Source organism: Dasypus novemcinctus, chromosome 11, assembly GCF_030445035.2.
Source record: "Dasypus novemcinctus isolate mDasNov1 chromosome 11, mDasNov1.1.hap2, whole genome shotgun sequence".
Lineage (NCBI taxonomy): Eukaryota > Metazoa > Chordata > Mammalia > Cingulata > Dasypodidae > Dasypus > Dasypus novemcinctus.
Genome location: NC_080683.1, coordinates 106,904,263 through 106,931,976, shown reverse-complemented (window position 1 = coordinate 106,931,976; position 27,714 = coordinate 106,904,263). Strand labels below are relative to the sequence as shown.

The window sequence follows — 27,714 nt, the reverse complement described above, 5'->3', positions numbered from 1 at the left end:
TGATTCAGGTTGGCCTCATTTGCGAATAAGATCTTCTGTGAAGATCCTGTTGACAAATTAGTCCACGCCCAGGGACCTGGGGTTTAGGATGTGGCCATCTTGAGTGCAGCCCACAGGACCTGGCTTGAGAGCGTGGGCGTGTCTCCGTGGGGGACTTGATTCATCACCGAAGGAGGGTATCTATTAGGGAAACAGTGGGTGCAGGGAGGATGGCAGAGGAAACATCTTCTTCTTGGTCCCCTGAATCAGGAGATAGTTGTTGGCTTTTTTTTTTTTTTAATTTTTTTAAAAATTAAAAAAAAATTTTTTTTCTCCCCTTACCGCCCCCCCCACCAGCTGTCTGCTCTCTGTGTACATTCACTGTGTGTTCTGTGTCCGCTTGTGTTATTGTCAACGGCACCCAGAATCTGTGACTCGTTTTGTTGCATCATCTTGCTGTGTCAGCTCTCCCTGTGGGCGGCCGCATTCCTGGGCAGGCTGCACTTTTTCGTGCTGGGCGGCTCTCCTTACAGGGCGCAATCCTTGCATATGGGGCTCCCCTACGCAGGGGACACCCCTGGGTGGCATGGCACTCTTTGCGCACATCAGCACTGCGCGTGGGCCATCTCATCACATGGACAAGGAGGCCCAGGGTTTGAACCTTGGACCTCCCATGTGGTAGACGGACACCCTATCCATTGGGCCAAGTCTGCGTCCCAGTTGCTGGCTTTTTATGTGGGGGTGTTGGGCTTCCTTAGGGGTAAGGAGAGTATTTTTGAGATATTAGAAATCAAAGTACAGAAATTTTTAATTGTTTTTCCAAGGCAATATTTTGAGGGAAGCAGACGTGGCTCAACTGATAGAGTGTCTGTCTACCATATGGAGCGTCCAAGGTTCGATCCCCAGGGCCTCCTGGCCCGTGTGGTAAGCTGGCACATGCGCAGTGCTGCTGCATGCGAGGAGTGCCGTGCCATGCAGGGGTGCCCTCATGTAGGGGTGCCCCACGTGCAAGGTGTGCACCCCGCAAGGAGAGCCACCTTGCATGAAAAAAGCACAGCTGGCCCAGGAGTTGTGCCGCACACACAGCGAGCTGATGCAACAAGATGATGCAACAAAAAAGAGATGCAGTTTCCCAGAGCCACCTGACAATGCAAGCAGACGCAGAGGAACATACAGCAAATGGACACAGAGAGCAGACAGTAGGTGGGAAGGGGAGAGAAATAAATAAAATAAATCTTAAAAAATAAAAATAAAAAAAAAGCAATATTTGAGACATTCACAAGAATAAATATATATACCATCTATTATCTCCCAGTGTTCCTCTAAGGCAAGTGATATTATTTCTCAATTATAAGGGGAAGTGAGAAAAGGGGAAAAATTATAAAAGGGGAAGTGAGTTGAGGAAATCACTTAACTTTGCCAGGATTTAAACCAAGTTTGGTTTGAAGCCAAAGTTTATTCTTATAACTATATGCTTAGAAAAATAGAGGGAATTACAGATGTTTCATAGCTTAAGTTCTGTCATGTTTATTTCAACTGGACCTGGGAGACATAGGAACTTTTGCCCTTGTATATTTTGTCAGGCAGCTAAAAATGTAAACAATACTGTTTCACATAATTTATGACATGTTTTTAGATAAAGCATTTAACAATTGACTTTCTATTCAAAATTATTCTGAGAGAATTTAATAGAACTTTTATTCTACTGTAGTGCTAACCTATATGAATTACTTTTAAAATTTAGACCAGGTTATCCATTTCTTTATTTTATTTGTGAAATAAATTTAAATGCTGAAAGACCTTGTATTGCCTTTATTAATAACAATGTCATTTAATTTTGATGATCTCATTCCTATTTTAAAAGGATATTTGTGATTTTTTACCAAAAAAAATAACAATTGTTATAGGCTTTGGTAGCTTCCCCTTATCAGGATGAGAATGTTTTCTTCTGTGCCCCAAGTGTCTTCTTTGAAAGTTTGTCAGAATGAACCTGTAAAAGAAAAAGAGATGATAGTTAGAAGTCTCTCTTTAATTGAAAGGTTTTTTTGACTTGTACCATTTTACTTTTGATTTTACCATTTTAATTCTGTTCACTATTTTGTTTTTTTACTTTGTTCTACATTTTTCTAAGAGTGGGCCTTAATTTACCATCACCTGTACTACTGCCTGGGCTGCTCAGGGGACATGAGGTGCTGTGGGGCCAGGGGCAGAACTGCCTGGTGGGAGAGTTTTCTTGACATAACTACTCTCGGCTTTAAGTATTGAGATAACCAGTAGAAGGTTTTAATTCTTCTTAGATACTGGTCTAGCAGGCAGTCACCCTGGGCCATCCCTTTCTTCACAATTTTATACAGACTATATTGGGGGATTTCGAGTGGGAGGTAGGTATTTATGAAAACTTGGCATTTGCGATAAGTGGGGGTAAAATTGTAAAGGGGTTCATCATTTGTTTTTAAGGGGGCGAATCCCTCTCTCTGTTTTTTAAAGATGTTTTTCCTGAGAAAAATTAAAGTTGAGGCTTCTCTTCCCAGAAATCCCAGAAATGAATTTAGGCTTATGTTGACATATTTTTGTCTACCATGTGCTTTTTGTACTTAATCTTTTTCTTACTGTCCAGTTAATCTGTTTTATGAATGATACGTTTTTTGGAGGCTGATGTTATTGTACAAGGTAAGGCAATGTTGCTTAGGCTGCAGTCTCTAGGCACATTCTCTGAGTTCTAGGAAAGTTTTAAAAATTGTATGTTGTATCTAATATTAATATAAACTAATAATAATATATTAGTCTAATAATATTAATGTGTCTAATATTAATATAAACTATAAGGCAATCTGGATGATTATGAAGGAATTGAGAAACATTATTTGCATGTGTTTATGTTATACCTTTGTGAAGTGAAAGTAAGATTTGCATCATACTTCAGAGCACAAATGAAGGTTTCACAATAGAGAAACCATAGAGAAAAGTGATGGGACAATTGAGTTACATACCATAAGCATGCCAAAATTATAGTAAACTGGTACAGTAGTTGATATACTCATTTTCACTAGGCATTTTTGAAGCTTACCATTAACAATAAATGTAGTAAATGTCCAGAAAATATTTTTTATTAAGTAACTTTAAATATTTCCTATCATTGTATTCCGATACACTATTAAGTTGATTATTCGCCAGAAGCGTTGTTGATCATTAGTTAAAAATGACTTCCCTATTGAAAAAGTATAAAAATTAAAATGGCTTTGACTCAAATGATGTTTTATTGTCATCAAAATTAAAAGGACTGAACTGAAATGGAGATGTAAAATATAAAAGAGAAGTGTGTATTTTTCACTCTTATACCTAATATTCAGTTTTGATTCCCCAAACATATGTTCAATATTTTTTTTTTTTTTGCTTTACACATTTGTTCATAGGAATAAACTCTACTCAGAGTAAGTTTGTTCTTAGGTGTCAATCTGTGCAGAGTTTAATACTCAGTTTGTAAGAAAGTTTTCCTTTTAGAAGATTAGGTATTTTCTGCTTCTTGAGAATGACTGAAATATTTACTCTTAATCTGTATCTTGCACTTTGGGACTTCCCAGGGCACATTTGGTAGTTTTTTTTTTAAGATTTATTTTTTATTTATCCCTCCTCCCCCCGCCCCAGTTGTCTGCTCTCTGTGTCCATTTGCTGCATGTTCTTCTGTGACCACCTTTATCCTTATCAGCGACACCGGGAATCTGTGTTTCTTTTTGTTGCGTCATCTTGTTGTGTCAGCTCTCCGTGTGTGCGACACCATTCTTGGGCAGGCTGCACTTTCTTTCGCACTGGGTGGCTCTCCTCACGGGGTGCACTCCTTGCGCATGGGGCTCCCCTACATGGGGGACACCCCTGCGTGGCACAGCACTCCTTGAGTGCATCAGCACTGCGCATGGGCCAGCTCCACACGGGTCGAGGAGGCCCGGGGTTTGAACCGCGGACCTCCCCTATGGTAGGCGGACACCCTATCCATTGGGCCAAGTCCACTTCCCCATTTGGTAGTTTTAAAGGTAGAAATAATAATACTTACCCAGTTGCTGGTCTGTTAAAACGGTGGATTCCATATGGAAATTGACCTACTGAGCCTGATGGCTGAAAGAAATGCTCATCAGGAGAGAAACCCTGTCTGGTTGCCATGTTTATGTTTTGCGCCATGTGCGTTTACTCTGACAGTTGGGACCAGTAACTTCTTAGCTCTTTTTACGGATTTGGTAGGGAACCAAGAAATAGTTTATACTTGGACAAAATGACTTATTTTAGGAGGTCTCTAAGAATTAGATTCCTTCAGCTTCTTTGTCTTCCTTTTGCTCAGCTTCTTAGTAGCTTGCAACCCTCCTCTTCAGTTTTACATTTTTAGGGGGTGATGGTAGTGATTTTGACCTTTGGATTTCTTCCCAAATATTGATCATGGGCAACTAGAAAGATAAGTGAGACCACACTTTCTAGTACTCTCCCTAAGGAACTTGCGTGTGGCAGCATTTGTGCCTGTAAAAAGAAAAATCAGAGGCCCTGTAGTGTGACTTGTGGAACTGTTTTTTTGTTTTGTTTTGTTTTAATCTGGAGGTCACCAGCTCAATTCCTTTCTGGAAGCCAAATGTTTAGCAATATAAATTTTCTTCTGCAACTGACGTCTCTGCAGCTGGTTTATCACCACGAACTTATTTGTTAGCGTCTCATTTATTTATTTATTTTCATATTTTTCCAGCTGTAGAAAGGTATTAACCTGCTTTTCTGTGCTCCAGCAAGCAATTTTAGGCCCAGACTACTGTGGGGAGGAGAATCACAATGGCGTTTCCATCACAATTAGTTCCAATTTTGCCTCTCCAGGTACATATGTCTGTTGTAGCATCTTGTCAATTTTTTCTTCCCTGGAACACATTGTCTTTTAAATTGAATGCTTATCAGGATAGATAATGCAACACACTCAGCAGGGAATTTTGGTTTTGTTTTTGAGGAAAATAAATCAGGAGACGGCTGTTTAGATTCAAAGATGTGCTCATTGAGGGTCAAGAAGTGAATCTACTCAAGGTACCCACACTGTTTCTGTGAGCTTCTGAGTTCAGGATTTAATGGCTCTCATCCAGCTGCCGACAGCATCTGTTGGGGGGTCTTGGAAGTCACCCAAATTGTTAATCACTATTGAAATAACATTTTAGTCAGAGATAGTAAAAACATTCTTAGTTATAAGAGCTAGTCGTATAATTAGAGTTTTAGAATAAGCATCTCCCTTGCCTTCTAGAGTATTTCCCTAATTAGTGGTAAAATGTTTATTATCGGATTCCCACATTCCAAGTTCCATTGTAGTAGTGTATTATTATTGTATTATTATGATTGTACCACTAATTTGATCGGTTAAATTTATCATTATATTTTATTTCTTTGTAAGGTTTGGTTGAAAAGTTTATAAAAGCCAAACTACAATAGCCTTATGAAATTTCTGTGGTGTAAAATACAGATGCCGGTGACCTACAAATGTTTTAGAAGCCAAGATCCTCACTCTGAGATGCAGATTCACATTTCCTACTGCCTGTTTGACTTCTTCCCTGGGAAGTCTCGACAAGTTGACAATTTAGGAGATAGTTGTTATTATTTTGGGCATGTCCTTTACTTGGTAAATTTCTTGCTCATGAGTTTGTGATGGCTAATTTTATGAGTGAATTTGGCTAGCTCATGGTGTCCATTTGTTTGAAGAAACACTGGCCTAGTAGTTACTGTGGAGGCACTTTGTAATTGGGATTAGCGTGTCCGATAAATTTACTTAAGTAAAGATTATCCTCGGTAATATGAGTTGGGAACCTTAATTGCATTATTGGAGGAATTCTGCCTCAAGACTATGACCTTTCATTCCTACCTGAATTTCCAGTCTCCTATGGACTTTGAACTTGCCTGTCCACACAGTTGTGTGACCTAATTCCTTATAATAAATCTCTTTATGTGAGTGTATACATATATGGATATGTATGCACTTACACATGTTTGTTCCATTTGGTTTGGTTTCTGTGGAGAACCCTTACTGATACAGAATTCTTATGGCCCCACAAAGAAGTAAACTCACCTTTTTAGCTCTCCTTATAGCAAGGATTTAGACAAGAGACCTAATCTCTGCTAATCAGACCTCCAATAGGAGCTGTGATTGGGAAGCTATTGGCTCAGGAACGAGGCATCGTGACACCCCCTTCTTCAGAGGATGGAAGCAGAGACTCGAGGTTGCAGAGTACAGGGCCCAGCTTGGGTGCTGGAAGCGATGTTGTCAGTACCCAGTAGTGGGTCTCCACTGGAAGGGTTCTGGGTGTATACTGGCCATTCAGTGGGCTTTCTAAACATCCCCCTGTATGTTACTTTTCTGCTGAAAATATATGCAGTGGGCATGCTGTTTCCAACAAAGAACTTGAACTGATCTTTTCCCCAAACCTGATCTCTGTTCACTGCGCCGTGTCTTGAGGATTAGCCCTGCCAGCTCTTTGATTATATGTACAGTCAGAAGTACAGCTGTGCATTCTGGACACTTGGTTTATCTTCACTTTTGTATCAATGCATCACTGATTTTTGCTGAATTTTACCGCTTAAATAGGTCCTCAATGGCCTCTTCACATCACCTCCATCATTGCTACCAAAGTTAAATACAGTTTATCTCAACTGAGATTCTTCAACTACTTTCTAACTGGTCTTCCTTATTCCCTTTGCTCACTGCCCCATCCCCCAGTTGTTCTCTACGGTGTAGCAGAGTGATTTTTCCAAAGTATATGCCTCCCCCAGTTTAAATCTTTTTCTTTAAGTGTCTTCTTATAACACTTAAGGTAATGACAAAACACTTTACCTTGGCCTACAGAACCGTCTTAATATATTTATTTTCTGTACTTCGAGCCTTCTCTCCCCCATTTTTAGCTATCCAGTTACACTTTCATTCCATTGAGGAATATCTTCAGTGTGTAGATCACTAGCATGCCCTTCCATGCTAAAGGGCAAAATCAGTGATAACAGCTCTTCTGTTTACTAGTGAGTTTGGAAAATTATACATATTATAACCAATTAAAGGTAAAAGTTGTAAAATGTGCTAACTATGTAAAAAACTGTTTGTTCAACCATAAGAGTTCATGAGAAAATAGGAACTGAATGTACAAAGCCTTTCAAGTCAAAAGAAGGAGGGGTAAGTCAAGACAAAAATGTGTATTGTATTATAGCAACTGAACTAGTGATTTACGCTAGTGATTCATGGCAAATAAGCATTACCAGGTTTTAATGGACTAGTTTTGTCAGGATTGTGAGTTGAGTTGCAATATATGGTCTTATCTGTATCCGGGCATGCACAGTTAATTGCTTCAACCAGTGGAAGCATGTTGTGTGCAGTGGATGGATAGCACCATGATTGGAGTAATCACTGCCAGTTCATAATGCTTACAGAGTTTAGTTGTTGTTTGTGGCCTCATTTCAAAGCAATTACAGTTTTTTTTCCCTTCTGTTAGTTTTATGAATGTTTCCAGGGAGATACTTGATACTAGTCTAGCTGGACAAAAGAAAATTTTGGAGTCATATCCTTGCTTCTGGTTATTCACAAAGAGAAATTTGAGCCTCTTCCATGAACCTGAGGTGTTTTCTTTTAGCTTATAAATATTGATGCAATTTTGAAGTTAGATCTCAATAGTAAATTGAAAGATATGAAAGTCTATTGAAATTTGGAGGGAAAAGTGGAAGTCTCTTGCATATATTCTGTCTTCCCTCCCATTAAAGGAAGACCTTCTTTCCCTTAAAAAAGTCCACCTGTGCTTGATTGATAATCAGACTAACAACTATTTCTTGTTTGGGCTGAAACTATTTTCTCTTTTAATTTCCACAAAACACCCCAGAGGGAAGCTTTAAAAAGTCAGTGTGGGAACTAAAACTCTACAATTTCTCAGTATTTGTGTTCACCCACTGAGCCTTAACTTAGCATGTATGAGAACAATCTCAGTTGTTCTCAGGTCAGAAAGAGCACTCTTGGAATAGAGGTCACTTGCATCATGCAGTTCTTCTGGTAAGGTTTAAGAGGAATGTTTTATGGGAGTAATATCCTTGGATGGCTGTGCTTGCTAAGAGGTAGTTTTAGCTTCATTGCGTGCCAGCATCAGAGAAGGATTTGCATGGCATGCCTTCCCTGACCCTTGGCCAATATGGCATGTCGTAACTGACCAGGTGTGTTTGCACCTGGTCACACTTTGACAGTACTGGAGGCCGAATAACTGACCTCAGAAGACAGTGATATGAATGAGTAGTATACTTTGACTGCCCTGTATTGGGTACCACTAATTCCACCAGAGCTGCCTTAAATAACAATGGGCTCAGGAAACTTCAGAAGGGTCTCAGGTTTTTCAATTTTTTATCAGAGCCTTGAATTGTATGATATTTGTCATCTTGTGCCTCAAAACAACTATCTTAACACTTGAGATGATGAGTCTCTTCTATTTTCTTTTTTTATTTCCTGGGATGTATTCCTTTTACTGTATTTGATTGGCTATGAAGCCACTGGCAGAGACAGAAAATAACCCCATTTTGTCCACCGCCCTGTCCTCCTCTCTTTTCACTCCTCCCCCAAGACCTCATATTTTAAATTGTAAGCACTTATGCCTTCTCTTTTTTTCTCCTTCTAGTTGGACTCTTCATTACACTATCACACAATTTCCCTACTTTCCTCATATTTTATGCTCTCATTCCTTTTTGCTTTTCTTTTGCTTGTCTTAGGACTTTTTAAATAGGTACTATTACCCAAAACAATCAGGCTGATTCTTAGTTTAGATAATACTTTGTAAATAAAAAAGTAAAAATATGTAGTTCCTGTTTCTGTAATATCACAACAATTCCCTGAAATAGTACTTTTATTATATCTAAGATCAGAGTTTCATCAGAAAAATGGTAGGTGGTGGGGGTAGAAGGTTGGGGTGAGTGGTAATTGGCAGAGCCAGGCTGCTTAGTCAGCTTCTGACTTCAGCTCCTGAATCCTTAACTACTTCATAGGTGAATATGTATTTATTTGCATGGGTAGTGGAATATATGTCATTCCTTCTTTTGAAATCTTTAATGAAGCATCTTTTCTTAAATTCAGAACCTTAGTTGTCCTTTAAGTTTAATAAAGGATGGACTTCATTAAAGTTGAACTGTTCCCATGCCCTGATTACCCTTAAACTTGGGGACTCAGTTGAGAAATTTTGTCCAACCTGAGGTCTTCTCTAATTGGTCATTATGTACCATTGGCTTATTCATGGGTAGTTGTTGTCAAAATAAAAGCAAGGTCTTCTTACAGTATATTAGAATAGATTTTAGTTACCTCTAGACAAATCTGACTACTGGGCAGAATATTTTGGCTTTGGGAATATCTGTTTCTGTGGAAAACATAGAAGTGTTACACACTTCTCCTTTGACTTTCCATTATTAACAGGGTTGAAGTCAATCCAGCAAACAGGCTGGAATTGTTAGCGTGATCCTTAGACTTGAGGCAGTTTCCAGGGACTGCAGATTGAACTACTTTCCTCTTATCTTTCATTGTGCTTTTCAATCTTAGCTCCTTTGAAAAAGCAAGTGATGATTACAAAATAGGCTGGAGGACAAAGGCTATCTTGCCTTTTGGGGTAATGTAACTCTGATTATTCTCGTTCAGGATACTTTCATTTTAGTTGTTGCTGTTGAAAACATTTCAGTACCATATAACATAAAAACTAGGCAGAAAGGAGAGCCATGGGGAGTGCTAGGATTTGAAAAATTGGAGAAATGGGAGTCCTTAATCTTAGATTTGTGAATCCTTAAAACTATTTAAGAAATTTTACACAGTAGGTATGTCTTTCTGGGCAATAGGTTGGAGGGAAGAGTGTTTACAATTTACATCAAATTTCAAAAGAAAAAACCGAGTGAGGGAGGGTGAGAGAAGAATAGGTAGAAAAGAGGTGGGAAGGATGGTTGACTTGCCTTGTGATGAAAGGTGTTAGGTAGAAGTTTGAAGGGAAAGGTTCAGAAAGGTTGTGAGGATTAAGTGCCCTTGAATTGGAAGTTTCTAAGTGTCATCTCATTTTTCACCCGTGAATTTTTTTTTTTTTCTTTCATTTTCCACTTTGGGTGTCTTTATCTGATAGAGAAGGAATGTGTCCAAAGGAGCAAATACTGAAGGCCTCTTTTAATCTGTCTTAGAGTGTCAGGTAGATGACTTCACGGCATCCTCATAGCAGACCTGGGTGGATAGGCATTTCAAGGTGAGGACACATGACAGAGAGAGGTGAAAGCATTTGTTCAGAATAGACAGCTGTGGGAGGTGGGGAGCCCTAAAGCACTACAGGTTATAGAGGTAGCCACTTCTAAAGAGGAGGAGGAGGATAGTAACACTTGTAGGAATCATACTGTATAGGTTTTTTAGGTCATTCACATGAAACCGGAAAATTTGGCTGTTACAGTGAGGTCTAAGCAGAATCACGCTATTGCTTTCCAAGATGTTGCGGGATGAGGAGATTAAACTATAGAAGAATGCTTGACCCCGTTCCTAAATCTTAACATGTACCTAAACTCCCTGAGGAGACTTGTTTCCCAAGAAGGAATAACACTGTGTTAATTGTAATTGAAACCTCCTTTATAGTGTTTTGTGTTGTCTGAGGTTTGTTGAAGCTATACTCTGAATCAAGACATTTTTCTATTTAAAATGTAAATTGGTTACCTATAACAAATAAAATGCTCTTTTTCAGGGATTAAGAAAGATTTTATCCTTGAAGAATGTGAACGAAGCACTTTTATATTTTTCCAAGGCAATGGGAGGGACACTTTAGGGAGATTAAAGTTGTTGGAAAAAGAATCCTGTGAAGATGCGTGTTCAGTCCTCTTGTTTTGGAGTTTTGTGGACACGTTTACTTTTTCCTACCCTTATATTTTATAATGTATGCCTCATTCTGCCTTTTAAAAACAAACTGTGTGATGTGTGGGTGAACTCTTATTAGACGAAAGGCATTATCTTAAGAAATAATAGACTGTAAAACCTTGAAGAATTAATAATAGGCCATGAAAAAAGTGAGGGCACCTATTTCGACCTTAACAAAATAATGGAATCTTTTGAAGGAATTGTCAAGTTTGAGAACATTATTTAAAGTCATTTCAAGTTCCATGGTTTTTCTTTTCTGTCTTATCTTTGAAAAAACAATGCTGTTATCCTTTTTGAAATTTCTTCAGTTTGCTTGCTTTCAGTTGGGTTCAGCAAAAGTTTATAGGAGCACAGTCTCTGTGGTTGGTGCTGGGGGGAGAGGTGTAAAGAAGAGGTTGCTACTCTGGAAAATGTTGCACTAGTGTTAGGAAGGTGTGCAGACAGATAATATCACCATATGTTCTGTATGGTACATAGAGATACTTACATCATTGTTATGGAAAAGCAGAGCAGGAAATACGAATCGAGTTGTCAGATTTTGTACAAAAACCCTCAGCCTGAATTGTTTTGTTCATCTATACTACTATGTTTTCATCTCTCTTTTTCCCTGTTAGTGTTTGGGTAAAGTTTATTCTTCCATTTCTTCTCTTGCTTTTTTTTTTTTCTCCATGCTCAACATATGCAAAATAATATTTCTTATATAAATTTTATTATTTTAACTGAGGAGCTGTCAAGTTATGCCTTGTGAGTCTTCTTTGGAAAAAAACATACATTTTCAGTAATACAGAAGGAAATGTCCCAGGCATGATTTAAGGACCTGGACTTCAGCAGAGTGGGGTTTTATCCATCAAGGAGAAGAAATAGATTCTTGCATTTCCATGGAAAACCCTTTTCCTACCAGAACAGAATGTCCACTATCACTGTGTTTTCACTGTATATGCCTGTAAGTGAACTACAGGGGAAATACAGAGCCTTAAAATATATGGGCCCCACAGGCATTCTCGATCAGTTGAATGAATGCAATACTTTGAATTGAGGCAGAGTTCAGATAGGATCCTGAATGTGAAATTTTTGAGGCTCATTTTCAAATTTGCACCTATTATTGAGGTGCATCCCTCGATCCTACCCCCTTCTCAATTTTAAAATAATTTAGAAGTAGCCATAAATTGTTTCAATCAAGTTTGTAATCACAATGGAACAGGCAGTTGTGGTGATGAAAATGCACATCCGTGCACATACGTTATCATTCACCCATCGATCAAAAAATATTTAAGTACACACTATGTCCCCCCAACCTAATTTTAGGTTTCTTGATGAACAAGCTAGATAAAATTCTGGTTTTTCAACCAAGTAAACAAATAAGTTAGAATCAGAAAGTGGCGAGTGCTGTGATGGAAGTAACACCGAGTGATAAGTTGAAAAAACAGTCTTAGGAGGAGCTATGTTAGTTAACAGACCAGAGATTGCATGGCCAGTAGGTGATGTTGGAGCTAAGACCTGAATGATGAAATGACAGCTGGGGAGAGAGCATTTCAAGCAGAGAAGGGGACATGTTCAAAGCCACTGAGGCAGGCATACACTTTTCGAAGGATGGAGGGAAGCCCAAGGTGTCTGGAGCAGGTGGAGTGAGGGAAGAGATCGGGGGGGGGGGGGGGGGGGTGGCGCGAGGAAGGCAGGGACCAGATCACAGTGAGACTGACAGGCCAGAAGAGCTTGGTAGATTTTTTTCCCCGACTGCACCATGAAGCCATTAGAGGATACTATGTGGGGATGAGAAAATGTAATTGTACGTTTGGAACAAATGAATCTGGCTGCTTGTAGAATCCTGTTGTAGAGCTGCTAGTGTGGAAATCATGAAACCTGTTTGGAGCCTATTCTAGTTGTCCTACTGAGAGCTGATAATGTCTTGGCAAAACTAGTGAGGACTAAGAGAATTGGATGGATTCAGCATATAATTTGGAAACAGAGATAATAGGAATTGCTTGTGGATTGAATGTGGCAGGTGAGGGAAAGGGAAAAATCAAACCGATTCCTAGGTTCTTAGTTTTAGTAACCGGGCATATTATGTTTTCAGTTTATCAAATGGAGAAAAACGGGGGTCAGGGCAGAGGGTCAAAAAAAGAAAATGGGATGATGAAAGATTTTATGAAAGATAGGGCCATGGCACTGCCTTTAGCTCAAAGTTAATAGCAACAGAAATGCTTAGAGACATTCATGTTATAACAAAGGAAAAAAACTATTCCAGATGCTCTGGGACCCAAACCGATTTTCAGTCATCACCCTTTCTACCCAGAGATCTTGGTTATTGCTTCTTAAACTGACTGGGTATGAAACTACATTACTGTTTAAGTGCCTTTGGTTTTTTCATGCCATCAGTTCCCGGCATGTTCTTTGTTTCTACTGGAAAAATCTCACTCAAGCCAAGAACTAACTGTTTTGCACAGCGTGTTGATGCTTTGGTAGCTATTCAAAATGGTCTTAAGATCACACAATAACATCTTCTTATTAGAATAGACTATTACTTAGTCTTCTCTAGTCTTCTGCTCATTAATGACGACCTGATTCTCTGAGGGTGGGAGAATAGAATGGAAGAAAACCCTTATGTTTAATCTGGTGTGGAAAAATTTAGTGTTTTCTATTTTCAATCTCCGGACAGGCAACACCCCAGAGAAGACTTTGTTTCTTAACTGATTTCATGGAGTATTTCTTTATTCCCTGCAGAGCCTGAATGCCTGAAGTAGAATCAATATAAATAAAAACACTAATGGTGTTCTCATTAGAGAATGGAGATCAAAATAATAATGTATATTCAAATATAATGGTTCTCCATATGTTGCTCAAGACCCACTGTGGGTTCACAAAACCTTTTCAGGGTATCAACAAGGTCAAAACTATTTTCATAATAACACTAAGATATTAATTTCCTTCATTTTCTTCTCATTTTCTTATGAGTGTACATTAAGACTTCCCAGAGGTTACATGATGTGTGCTATCACAATAGATTGAATGAAGAAGTAAAAATGAAAATCGAGCTGTGTTTTTAGTAAATCAGACATTAAAGGGATTTTTAAAGTATAAAACCATACCTCTCTATTGACTATTTTTATTTGTTTGGAAAATATAATTATCTTCCATAAAATGTTATTCAGATTCATATATAATGGGTGTATTAATATTTATTAATTAATAAGTATTATAAAACATTAATTTCTAATATTATAAGTACTGGTAGGTCGAACTCAGAAACAAAGGATTTTCGGGATGCTTAATAATTTTTAAGAGTGTAAAGTGATCCTGAGACTAAAACGTTTGAGAACTGCTAATCCAGTAGAAAGTTTCTCCCTTATAAGAATAACAACATCCTTTTAGAAAGAGCCTGATTCATTCAGGATCCAATCAGAAGATAGAAGCTACATAGTGAATTTTTCACAGTATATTATTAAGTATAATGTGAAGAATTATTACCAAAGAAAGAGTAGTACTTTTTTCCATTTCAAAAATATTTATTGCAGTTTATCATTCATACATGAAGAGCAGTGCTTTTAAAGGTGAAAAGAGAACTGTCTTACTTTGCAGCTCTGCTGTGACAAACACCATTCAAAATGGTTTTAAGAACGAGCAAAAACACTGTTCTTATTAGAATAGACTATTACTTAGCCTTGTAGACTTCTGTTCACTAGTGACAACCTGATTCTCTGAGGGTGGGAGAATAGAATGGGTTGGCTCGTACAATAGTTATTTAGTCCAGAGCTAAGATATTGGCACTTGTTTTCCCCCAAAGTCTGTACATAGGATCTGGGGCTGGCTGCTGGCAATCGGTGCGGTTCCCTGGCTTGCATCACTACCTCCCGCCACAGAGTGATGTTCTGTCCTCTCTGGCTTCCGAGACTTCTGGGTCCTCTTTTCAAGGTCTCCAGTAATATGGATTAAGGCCCACCCTGATTCAGTTCTCCACACCTTGGCTTAGCATACCATCTTCAAAAGGTCCTGTTTGCAATGTTTCCCACCCACAGGGATGTGGCTTCAGATTATGGACAGGTGTTTGTTGAAGTCTACCACAAGAACCCTAAAGAGTAATCCAGAGATGAAGCAGAGCACCCAAGGAAGGGAAAATGTGGAGCTGGAAGGGGCATGCTGCCAAGCAGACCTCCTTGTAGACGTTGTGGTCGCAGCCCACTGGATGATGGGGACGTTTGCTGGGTCTCTCAGGCCAGAGCTGTTCTCTGGCTGACTTATTTTCAAAGTTGTCCTAAAGCATTGTGTGATTATGGGTCAGAATCAGAAATGCAGACACAGTGTATCAAAGGCCTTTAAGGGACAGAAAGCTTAACATGTGCTGGGGTAACTGAGGAAGAATAATAGGTAAGAATTGGATAGGAGGTGAGAATGGGTTGGGCTTTCTTGCAAAGGCATGAACTGGTTCTGGAGAAGAAAACTGGCATAGTGTATGGAGAAAATGGAGAGAAGTATGACAGGCTGGGCTAGACGGTTTGTGAAGAGAAGTAGTGGGAGGTAAAATGGCAAAGGACTTTAGGGTAAGATCATAAAAGGTTGTGAATACTAAACAGAAGAGTTGAAATTTCTCTCTTAGTTTATAGAGAATGTTCAGTGGAATTTGAAAAAATATTGACTTAATAAAAATAATCTCGTAATATACTAAAGGATAGAAATATAAAGGAGTTTTAGAATGAAGTATGGAGACCCATTTATCATTTATTATATTCTTTATGGTTAATCCCATCTAGTATCTTAATACTTTATTTCTAGAAGTGTAGGTTAAAGATAAATTCCATTCATAAGTACAATAATCCATAGGTCTTTATTTATCTAGATATTAGAATGTAGTGATTATGAATATTGGATTTGTTTCTTTGGCAATTCTCTTTAATACCTGATTTTCGTAGTGTGTTTTTTTGAATGCCAAGATGCTGTTAATCTGTTGGATACAAATAGGATTTAATAATCTTTTTTTTTTTTTTTTAGATTTAAAAAATTTTTAATTTATTTCACCCCCAAATCCTCCTCCTCCCCCCCAGTTGTCTGCTCTCTGTGTTCATTTGCTGCATGTTCTTCTGTGTCCACTTTTATTCTTGTCAGTGGCATGGGGAATCTGTGTCTCTTTTTGTTGTGTCATCTTACTACGTCAGCTCTCCGTGTGTGTGGTGCCACTCCTGGGCACTTTTTTCACTCTGGGCAGCTCTCCTTATGGGGTGAACTCCTTGTGTGTGGGGCTTCCCTACACGGGGGACACCCCTGTATGGCACGGCACTCCTTGCGTGCATCAGCACTGCATGTGGGCCAGCTCATCTCATGGGTCAGGAGGCCCTGGGTTTGAATCCTGGACGTCCCATGTGGTAGGTGGATGCTCTATCTGTTGAGCCAAATCTGCTTCCCAAAGATTTATTTTTAAAAGGCAAGAAACCTGTCTTTATTTCCTAAGTATTTATCACTTGATGTTTCTCATGTAAGATAGTTAATCATGTACTTTATTTTTAAAAGTATAAATCTAATCATCTTCATTGTAGAACATTCAGAAAATATACGTAAGCAAAAAGAAAATACAGGACAATTACAGACCTCTTACTGATATATGCTGTACCATTTTGCTATGTATTCTGTTTTTTTTCTAATTATATATAAATGTTTATGTGGATTTATTTGTGAGTACATTAACAGTTACATAAATCTATTTATTTGCACTTATATAACATAAATACCTAATTTCCCCAAGGGGATATATTATTTTATAACCTGCTTATTTTCCTTAATATATTTTGAGTATTTTCCATTAAATGTTTTTTTGTAATATCATTTTTATTGAGTGCATAATAGTTCATCAACCTGATTTACCATAATTTTGCAAATTGCCTATTATTGAACATTTAAAATACTTACATTTATCTATATTTTAAAGGTGTTATGATGAGATGAATATCATTTTAGCTCTATCATTTTATATATTCATGGTTCTTTGTCTAGGATATATCCCTAGATTTGGAATTGCCAGATCAGAGGCTATGTATCTCCTATTGCACTTTTAAAAATATACGTTATGAGGGAAACGGACTTTGGCCCAGTGGTTAGGGCGTCCGTCTACCACATGGGAGGTCCGCGGTTCAAACCCCGGGCCTCCTTGACCCGTGTGGAGCTGGCCCGTGCGCAGTGCTGATGCGCGCAAGGAGTGCCCTGCCACGCAGGGGTGTCCCCCGCGTAGGGGAGCCCCGCGCAAGGAGTGCACCCATAAGGAGAGCCGCCCAGCGCGCGAAAGAAAGTGCAGCCTGCCCAGGAACGCCCACACTTCCCGTGCCGCTGACGACAACAGAAGCGGACAAAGAAACAAGACGCAGCAAATAGACACAGAAAACAGACAACCAGGGGAGGGGAGGGGAATTAAATAAATAAAAATAAATCTTTAAAAAAAAAATATATATATATATACATACATTATGAGCATATAACTTTTCCCTCTGACTTGAGTGATATATTTGAAAACTGTGTTGCTCAAGAGACTAAGGAATATTCACAAGGCCATGGAAAAGAAGTGACTTTAACAGATAGTACCTGGCATGTTTGTGATCATAGATGCTTCATTGTTAAGTTTTGATAATGAAATCACAACTAAATAGTACTGTATTAAACTGAAATCTGAGTAATTATTTAGTTTTAGAGAAAGAAAAATAGTAAATAAGCTTAAATGGTAACATAAAGAGAGAGGGAAGTACATATTAATGAATTTCCTGACTCTCGGTATTGGTAGCTTGGGAGACTACCATCCTGGGAGACTTTTCTGGGGGATGGTAGAAGTAATTAAAATAAAATAATTTAACTTGCATTGACAGTTTTTGAAATGTTGTACTATATATACTTCACTCATCCATTTTTAAAAAACAAGAATATTATTGTGACTTAATAGAAATAGCTGAAAATTGCTAAGTGGTCTTAAGGGTAATATTAAGGGTAGATATCACATTATATTATTTAAATGTGAGACAAAGCACATTTCTTTTTCAGATTTCAAATTCAAAAAAAATTATTGACGTATGTCATTCAAACATTAACAAACATAAACAATTCATGGTAAAAGTTGTGAACTTAGAAAACAAAAATGCATACCATCAGATGGGGCTCCCATATGTCATCCCACCACCACCACTTTGCATTATTGTAAAACATTGGTTACAAACTATGAAAGAACATCGTCAGAAAATCACTCCTAACTCTAACCCATATCTTACATTTGGTGTATCTTCCTCCCAACCCACCCGATTATTAACACCCTGTATTAGTGTTAATAATTTTTGTATTAGTGTTAATATTTGTTGTAGTTCATGAGGGAATGTTCTCTTATTTGTTCTGTTAAGCACAGTTCATCTTCCACCACTGGATCCCCATGTTACACAGTCCCATGCCTTGTACACTCCTTTCAAGGTGTACACTTGGTGGTTCTCATTTTCCTTGTAGAGTTGTACTTTTGTCACCACAACGGAGAGAAAGCACATTTTATTCCAAAATTTATTTCATAATGGAAGAAAATAGCCATGTCATTGCAAGACATAGTTATAGAAAAAAACTACAACTCTCGTATTTATGAAGAAGGCAAGACCCAATAACACTAAGTAGTTTATTCAAGTCTCAGGCCTGGGATTAGTTAAAAACAATAATTGGTCTGCTGTGTCATGGTGAATCTGATGAAGACATCTTGCCAAATCAGATCAGTTATGGACTTCAGAATATGAGTTCAAGCAAAAATAGAAACATCCTGCTTCTTTAAATTGGGTTGGGATCCAGGATATCCTCATTTAAAAAAATATAAAGAGAGAGATTTTCTCCAAAAATATACATGGTTGATTTATTCTATTAAAGTGCTTTCTGGGAAAATCAGGGGGAAAAAAAGAATTCCAACTTATAAGAGAAGATGAGAACTGGGGAAAATCAAGTGAACAGTAATATATGGAACTACCACTATGGAATGCTTGTGCTATATGAAAGTGTTTACATGTGAGATCTTTACAGAAGCTCAGAACTGTGAGTTCCAATGAATGAGAATTGGTTAAATTTGAAATTTTTTGCATTCTTATATAAGTTGAAGCCCTCATATCTGCTGTGATTTGAGTTTTTTGGGATTGGGGTGGGTAATTGAGCTAATTAGGCTAGTAGTCAAGGAGTGTTTAGTATGTCATGGGAAAACAAGGAAGGAATACTGTGGGCTGATTAATTCCACATGTTGGACAGGAAGAGCCTGGCTGAGAGAGGGTCAAGTGCATTGGTGATTATACGCAACACTCTACCTAATTAATACATTCTGGTTGAAATTATAATCTAGAATAAATATATTTTGCAAGAATTTTGTGTCCTATTAAGTAGGATAAATAGGTATATTTGTATTTTTACGGAATGCGTTCTGGATAAAAATCCAGTGACACGAGAAAAACATTTTTTTCTAGAGAAGTTCTTAGAGGAGCTAGGAGTTCTAGTTCTATTTTTGTTCCTGACCTTTGCGTGTAATGCAAGGGCTCTTTTTGAGTGCTATGGGGATGGGCTCTCTGTGTCCTAGGAATATTCCTATGCTTCCTGATGGTTGATACCCAGTGAATATTTATTAAATCAAATGGACTGGAGTAGATCAGTGATTCTCATTGCAGCCCTAGAAAAGCTGCAGAATTGGGGCCAATAGCCATTCTTAGCTACAGTTGAGTGGCTAAGGTTCCAAGTGAATTACTCTGTTTTTTGACAGATTTTCAACTCCAGAAAGTTTGCATTTTACCCTTAGTGCTCGCATTAACCCTGAAATGACAAATATTCTTATTCCCTTGAATATGAATGAAAAACCTGAGGTTCAGAGTGATTAGTGCATTGCATAAGGTCACACAGCTTGTATAAATAATGACCTGGGGCTTTGAAGTCAGAAATGATTCCAGTGCCTGTAACCCTTAGTCCAGCTTCCTGAAATATATCACTGATAAGGAAAAGGAAGACTCATTCTTTATATAAACCAGGCCAATAAGTTATTGTTTTGTTTGTTTGTTTTATATTAAGGACCTCTGTTTTGTAAGACTGCACGTATATAGTGTGGGATTTGAATTTGAACCAAGTTCTACCTACTTGTTATATGATTTTGGTAAGTTACTAACATTTCTGTGCCTCAGTTTGTAAAATAGGTGTAATAACAGGTTTTTGAGGAAATTAAATTTATAAGTTAATACCTGATAGGAACTTAGAACAGGGTTTGTTACCTATTACGTGTTCAATCCAACTTACTTGAGAGATGCCTTTCTGTGCCTCTGTTCTGTAAGACATAGTCTTTTTGAGTTAAATTTAATATTCAGAATAGGTTGATATAATTTTATTAATCTTTCTCGTATCATACATTCCCTTTTGCTTATACGCCTATTTAGTTTTATTCTGTGTAATGTCATTTCAGGTTCGTATATGATAGTGGACTCTTCAGATCATGACCCTGGAGAAAAAGCCCGACTTCAGCTGCCTACAATGAAGGAGAACGACACTCACTGCATTGATTTCAGTTACCTGTTGTATAGCCAGAAAGGGTCGAATCCTGGCACTTTGAACATCTTAGTTAGGGTGAATAAAGGACCTCTTGCCAACCCAATCTGGAATGTGACCGGCTTCACGGGCAGTGATTGGCTTCGGGCTGAGCTAGCAGTGAGCACCTTTTGGCCCAATGAATATCAGGTAAACATCTATGCTTTTCTGAGTTAAACTTTTATATCACTGAATCTCGTTGTATATGTAATTCTTAGATTTAGATACTCACTCCCCAGTAATGAAAGGTTACCCCTCCACAATTCCCCTGCTTCTTTTTGGGAGGAATTTTTTGAATACATTGGCACAAACGCTTCAAAGCAGACAAAATGTCTCCTCATATGGAAAATAGGTTTAGGTCCAAAACTTGTAGGTTATTTGGCAAAGAGTTCTTATTGACATATATGCTTTTATGGCTCTATTCTGGAAGGAAGTTTTTTGGGTTGACTATAATAATCTTCAGACTGGATTGGTTTACTGATTTCCTCAAAGTAACATTTGGAAAATAACCATGAAATAGTGCTTTATAAAATACTTTGAATGATTATTTTTATTCTTGCCAATAAAATAGCAAAAGCAACAACAAAAGTTGTCCACAATGTCTTTGGATTTTCATCCCAGAAATGTTTGATCTAATTATGATTGAACCAGGCATTGAATAGTGACAATACTTGCTTTACATTTTGTGTGAGTGAATTTATATGGTTAAATAAAGAAGTCTATTTACCAATTTTGAGAGTTGTGCAGTAATCCTCATTATGAGGTTCAGTATCTGGAAGCAAAAAGTCATCATTTTTAAAAGCCCAATTTTGTGTTAGACCTGAAGATTTAAATTTTTAAAATACTTGCTTATTTGTAGCTTACAATAGAGCTAAGAAGAATGTATTTATGCAAATGTATGTTTTCTCATGGTCTATGAGTAGTTCTTAAGCTGATAACATTTTCATTTCTGCTTTTTACAAATGAACTGTTATTTTCAGGTTAGGCTTCTCTTTATTTTAGAAACAAACCAAACCAAACCAAACAGTGAGTTTTAATTGCTTTGTCTTGAGTTGAATTTTTCTATTTTATTCAAAGCCTCTTACATCATAGGCTAGGGTCCACAGAGCAAGGTTCATGGTTCAGGATTATGCATCTATTAAGGTTTCAATGAATTTTCATTAGGCACTTGTTGGTTCCATTATTCCTGAGGAGAAGAACGTTTCTCTTAGGTCCCGGAGAACTGTCAGATTTTCCAGAGCCCCCAGCTTTGACAAGGCTGTGCGTGTGCCACGTGGGTGGGTGGGTGGGCTGTGGAGTGAATGTGAAGTGCTGGTAGCTGCATCAGAGGGCTCACCTCTGAGAATCGGGGGGTTGATGGCTGTCATTGTTGGGTCACCCTTGCTACGCATTGTCATATTGTCTTCATGAGAGTCTGTCGTTGCAGCTTTGGGTAATGCTGAAAAGAAGAAACTCTGATACAGCAGAATAAAACTCAAATTCTTTCGGCTTCACAAAACAAAATAAAGCTCCAAATAATAAGTTGGTCTGGCCAAATCATTAAAAATGGGGGTTCTAGAGTCAAATTGCCTGCATTCAATTGTTTCCTCTTTGCTACCTGCATAGTAGTTTTTTAAAGAAACCATACTATTAGTTGTAACGTAGTCTAATAAATAATGTATCTATGATATCATGCTTCTGTCCCTTTATAACTAATAAATTGCATTAATATTATTTTTTCCTATTTTTTTGGTATGATCTTATCTTTGAATCATTGATTTTAATACCATTTTCTCATGGCACAGATTTCTGTAATGTTAATTTTAATATTGAGTTACAGGATCCAGAAGTGGATGAATACTTCTTTTGTTTGGTCTCATTTTGCATGACAGATCTCCCTAGGTTTTATGTACCTATGGTATATTTAAGCAAGCAGTGCGAAAAGTGCCTGTATATGTTTCAACATGGCCAGTGATAAAATTTTGGAGGTCTATTGTCAGAGAGAAAAAAAATACCAAAACTATGAACAGATGTCTCTTTGTTGCAAATTAAAATTTGGACCATAGATTGTTTTTTTTTAGATTGTTAAGTGATTATTTTGCTTCCATATCTTTTTCCTTCACCTGCAAAACTTAACAATCAATGAGAGCAAATAACAGAGTAATGTATTTTTTATTCATGTGCTTAGTGCTCAATAAATTACTTGATTGATCTTTTTATTGATTCAGTCATTTAGATACCTAGTTGTACCTGTACATCAATTATTAGAAACAACCAGTATAACATAAAATATATTTACACAGCATTTTTGCTATTAGGAAATAGAATGAAAATACTTGACTATTGCTTAATGCAGAATCTTTATGGATTTTTAAACTAAAATGTAGCCATTGCAATGTTAGAAACTCTTATTCGCTTTCATTCTTAAAGAAACATTATATTTTCTCCAGATATACTAATTCAGGATATCTTTTGAAGTTATTCCTGTTGGTTTTAAGATTTTCTCCACGGAACTTATCTTCCAAACTTCCTCTTTAAAACACTTTTTATTTCTTTCATTTTCTCATTCCCTTTTCTTTTATCATATATCTAAGAGAGATTCCTATCTTTTCACTAAGGGGAGTGAATTTTTGTTGCCTGCTGGAGCCATTCCTTATGTGACCACACCTGTAACCCATCCCTTCTTACCCAATAGTAACAGTAACAACAAAAAAAGCAATGGGAAAAGAGCCACTACGTTTATATAGCAGAGGATAATTTTTGTAAAAAAAAAAAAAAAAATCCTGAAAGTGGAGAAAAAAATCCTCTCTGACCAAGCTAGCTTTTGTCTTTTCCCTCTCTGTGGGAAGCAAAGTTGGAAACAGGCATAGTGTGTCTTTGGTGTGATTTACTATTTCCAGATATCCTGCTTGCCCAGATGTGTCAACAACCTGTAAGCACATGGGAGATTGACGTCGTAATTCAGTCATTTATGCTGTGAGGAGATACTAGTTTTTATCCCAAGAAATTTAACTTCTAATTTTAAAAGGAAACAAAGAAATATATGTGAAATAAAGGCAAAAACAGTTTTCCAAATTATGAATTTTCTTTTCCTGGCAGATCTGGGAATGCCTCATGAATGTTGCAGCCTGTCTGCCTGGCCTGAGTCTTGCTCCTGCTACTTATCAGCCCAGAAGCCTTAGACAGATTCCTGAACCTCTTTGGCTTCAGTTTCCTCATCTGTAAAATGATCATAATAATGTATGCCTCCTTGGGTTGTTAAGATGGCTTTTAAATGAGTTGATATATGTAAAGTGTTTAGAGAAGTGCCTCGCACATAGGATGTGTTTACCATAAAGTTAGGTTAATGTTATGATAGGTAAATAAAAGATTTTCAGCCTCTACTAGGTTTAATTATGTGCTCAGCTGTGAAGATCTGAGTTCCTGGGACTAAGGATCATGGATAAAAATCTCAGGGGTTCATCTGCCTCCGTCTTTCCTCTCTCCCTCCTTCCTTCACCCCTTGTTCTTTCCACCCTCCCTCCCTCCTTCCCTCCTTCCCTTTACTTACCTTCTTTCTATCAACTCTGTGGGTAGTGATCCCCTTGCCCTATATATAAACTTACCCTACAGCACAAGATTTCATGACTTGACTTGGAGAGAAGAAAAACTATCTATTACAAAAGAAAATAGTTTGTTTTACATGGATGAATATGCATATGAAACTAACCATAGGTGGATCCCAAACTAGATTCACTGGCAAGAAAATAGCTATTGGACCTTTGTTGGATGTCTTTGTGCTCTGTCTAGTTTAACACTTGGTAACGTTGATAAGAATTGTGTTGACTAATGGCAGGGCAGGTGGGGTGTGCTCAGAAATGTTTAAGTTTGAGAGCTGTACACATAGTTCTAGAAAATATCTTTATTATGGAGAGTTCCTTCGTTATAGAATGTATTTGCAGGGAGTGTATTTTAGGGAGGGAAAAGGGATGTATTTTGCACTTTAATTTTATTTGCATTCTTATGACTATCTGACATATGAGAAATTGGGTATCCGTACTTGCCTGGGTTTTCATAATCATTGGAGTAATTTTAATTTAATATGAATAATAAATATCTTTATTAGCTCTGTATTTTATTATTATTCTTTGTTAGCTGAGAGTAAAGAAATGTAGTTACTATTATTTAACTAATAATAGCAAATATGTTAAACCATAAAAAATATATATAGTCACACATGCACATATAAATAAAACACATATATTTCTGTTTCTAATTCTCCTATATTGTTATTCAGTGGGTTTACCAGTAATTTTTGTCACATGATCCTATAGTAATTCTAGAATTCTGTGATAGTCCCACCTTCTAATTTATTAGACCATGATTTGTAAGAGTTTTATCTTTTTTTAGGTTTATACATTCCGGTTTCCTCCCCAACTACATAGTCTACCTTGAGGTTGTTCCTGCTTTAGCTAGCTAGTAAGCCTTTCCTATACTGCCACCTGGTAAGCAGAGAAGTTGTTGACAGATACCTTTTAGTAGCTCTTTACTTTTTAGAACGCAGTCTTGCACTTATGACCCCTGATTTAAAAAAGGGAAGTGGGTTAAAATTTTACCTCAACAAAAGCAAGTACATAAGCTAATGTGATCCTGGCATATTGCCTTTTATGATATAGTTTAAAACAGGAAACAGACTTGAGGGAAACCGAGAGGGATACATAACTTACATGCTCCTTAAACTATAAGACATCAAATCGACCATAATTTTTGGTAACTTTCAAAGTCAAATATATTTGTCAGGTTTTTGCCAAGTGTGTGTTTGTAGTCAAAACATGGTAAAACTTTTTGATCGGTCATTAAGAAGCTTATAGTCTCTGGCTTATTAAAGAGAAACTCAGTGGTTTTAAGTGCCTGATATAAGAGGTCAGTTTTGAGATTCCATTATGGAAATTTGTATGCTTGATTTCTATTATTACGTAAGAAATGAAGCATCCCATGTATTTATACAGATTTGAGTGTCAGACTTGCTTTGCATAGGGCAACTTATTCTCTAAAGTTTTCTTCTCATTAATGAAACACCTGGTCAAGTGATTCATCAGGATTTCAGAAATTGATCATAAAAGTATGAAAGAAAAAAAATAAAAAGAACCTTGTCCTTAAAAAAACAAACAAGTAATGTAGGATGAGTGCTTTGACCATAAAAGACCTTACATGGCCCCTATATAACATTTAATTTTGTGTAGAACATCTTATTAGACTTGCCTGAATGAATAAGGTGCAGATTGTAGACAAAATTAATTAAATGAACTGACCTATTGGATTTCATTATCTGGTCTTTCATATTTCAGCTTTGTTTCAGCATAGTTTATGGAAATCTGTTTGTTTTGACATTAATTGTTCTTCTTTAATTAAGGCTGATCCAGCTCATGAATGTCTGTATAGAATGGCGGATTGCATAGGTTCCAGCCTTCTTTTAGCTGGCTATATATATATATATATATATATGTATATACACACACGCACACACACACATTGTGTGTGTGTGTTTGACATTATTCTGCTTCATCACATTTAGAAGGGACGTTTGTTGAGTCCAAATTATTCTTTGCTTTTTCAAGTTCTAGGACTCATCTCAAGAATTAACTGAACAGGCACATTCGTTATTCTCAGTTTTGGGGAAATATTATGCCAAAATGCAAATGCTCAAACACTCAGTAGTTAGAATTTCTACAAACTTAGCTTTACAACATTGCAGGTTGCAATATATGATATTGAGTAATATATGTGAAAAGTAGTCTATTAGAAAAAAGAATAACATGTAAAGGTAACTGCTAGTTTACTTTTGAATCTTACATTCTGCTATTTTTCTAAGCTGTAGCCATCTTCATTTTTTCTTAGTCTTGTTGGCAGGGTACTATGGAGTAAGCCATTTAATTTAAATGATATTTTTTAGTAGTTAAGTACAGATAAGCTCTTGTGAAAATTCAAAGAATAGAGAAGAGAGATTACTTTTCCAACTGGGGAAATCAGGGGACACTTGTGGTAGTACGCTATTTGAATCATGTCTTGAGAATTGGTAGAGTTACATCATTGTAAACTTGACAGAGACTTTCCAGGGAAAATCACAAAGACCAACTAGAATATTAGTAGGTTTTGGGAACCATTGACTGGTTTAGTTTTGTTTTGGCTTGTTTTTCAGAGAGGTGATATGAGCCTGGTCCATTTGACTAATCAATGCCCATGCCGTTGATTTTATTCTGTTGAGTTTCCTTTTCTGAGATTTTTGGATTATTCCTTTGACTTTGGTATTGGTTAACTTGATGTTTTAAGAAATTATTCTCATTTTCTTTTGCTTCAAAGCAAGTTTTTCTCTTCAGGTTTTAGATTTCTTAAAATATCTAATATTTAGATACTATGAAGTCACAGCATTCAGTCAAGGTCTTTCCTTTCATGAAGCTTACAGTCTATCTCAACACTCTAGGGAATAAAAAATAAATCATATGTGTGTTCTGCTCTAAAGGAGCCTTGTCCAAGCAGACATGTGAAATATAATTTGAAACAACATAGCAATTGTTAGAAGACGTAAGGGAGATATTTGTAAATGTAGGCTTGTAAAGGTACTGGGGAAATGGCAAACAAAAAAAGTTAGATGTCGTTCCAAAGTAATTTGAGGCAGAAATGGGACTAGAATCCTGGCCTCTTGATTCATCTATTCTTAGATTACTGTGCTGTCCACCAAAGCACTTTGTTTTTTCTTAAATCACAATTATTTAGAACTAACACTTTCTATAATGAAACAGAACAGGCACATGTAAGTTTTGTTTTTTGACATAATCATTACAGTGAGACACCAATGTTTAAGGAACTCGTCGGTTTCTCAACTGTATTTTCAGAATAATGGGTGTCATTTTAGTGCAGCAATTATAGAAATTACTAATTGTAGAAGTTATCATATTTCTTTTATTTGCCTTGGTTATAGGATGCTAATTCTCCTCTTTTTATTGGCCTCAAATAAATAAATACTGTAGATTTCTAAAGCCAATTACTTAGAAATTTTAAAAAAAGCCTTAACAATATATTATCTTAGTGTTACATTCCAAGTGAAGATCAGCACACATTTAAAAGTATAATTTTCCCCACTCTGGAAATCTGACCTGTCTTTTATGCATAAAACTAAGTTCTGCTTTGGGATTAAATCCATTACTTTCTTACTGAGCGGCGAGGCTGTTACCAAATGAGGCAGGGAGACATAACTTGCAAAACTATTAGTGGAAACCTAATCTGCTGTTTTCCATTAACTGGGTGCACATCATTAATCACAAAAATGATGCGTGGTGAAAACTACAGGG

The 27,714-nt window shown here is 37.1% G+C and overlaps 1 protein-coding gene across 7 annotated transcripts in view; it reads left to right on the top strand.

Annotated features, from left to right (window-relative positions):
- The window catches only part of PTPRK (protein tyrosine phosphatase receptor type K), a 575,029-nt gene that overhangs the window by 177,383 nt on the left and 369,932 nt on the right, over positions 1-27,714 (top strand). For all 7 annotated transcript variants that reach the window (XM_058307405.2, XM_058307403.2, XM_058307411.2 and 4 more), the window contains exon 3: positions 20,286-20,557. In XM_058307405.2, coding sequence (XP_058163388.1) covers positions 20,286-20,557 — 272 coding nt within the window. The remainder of the gene's footprint in view (positions 1-20,285; positions 20,558-27,714) is intronic.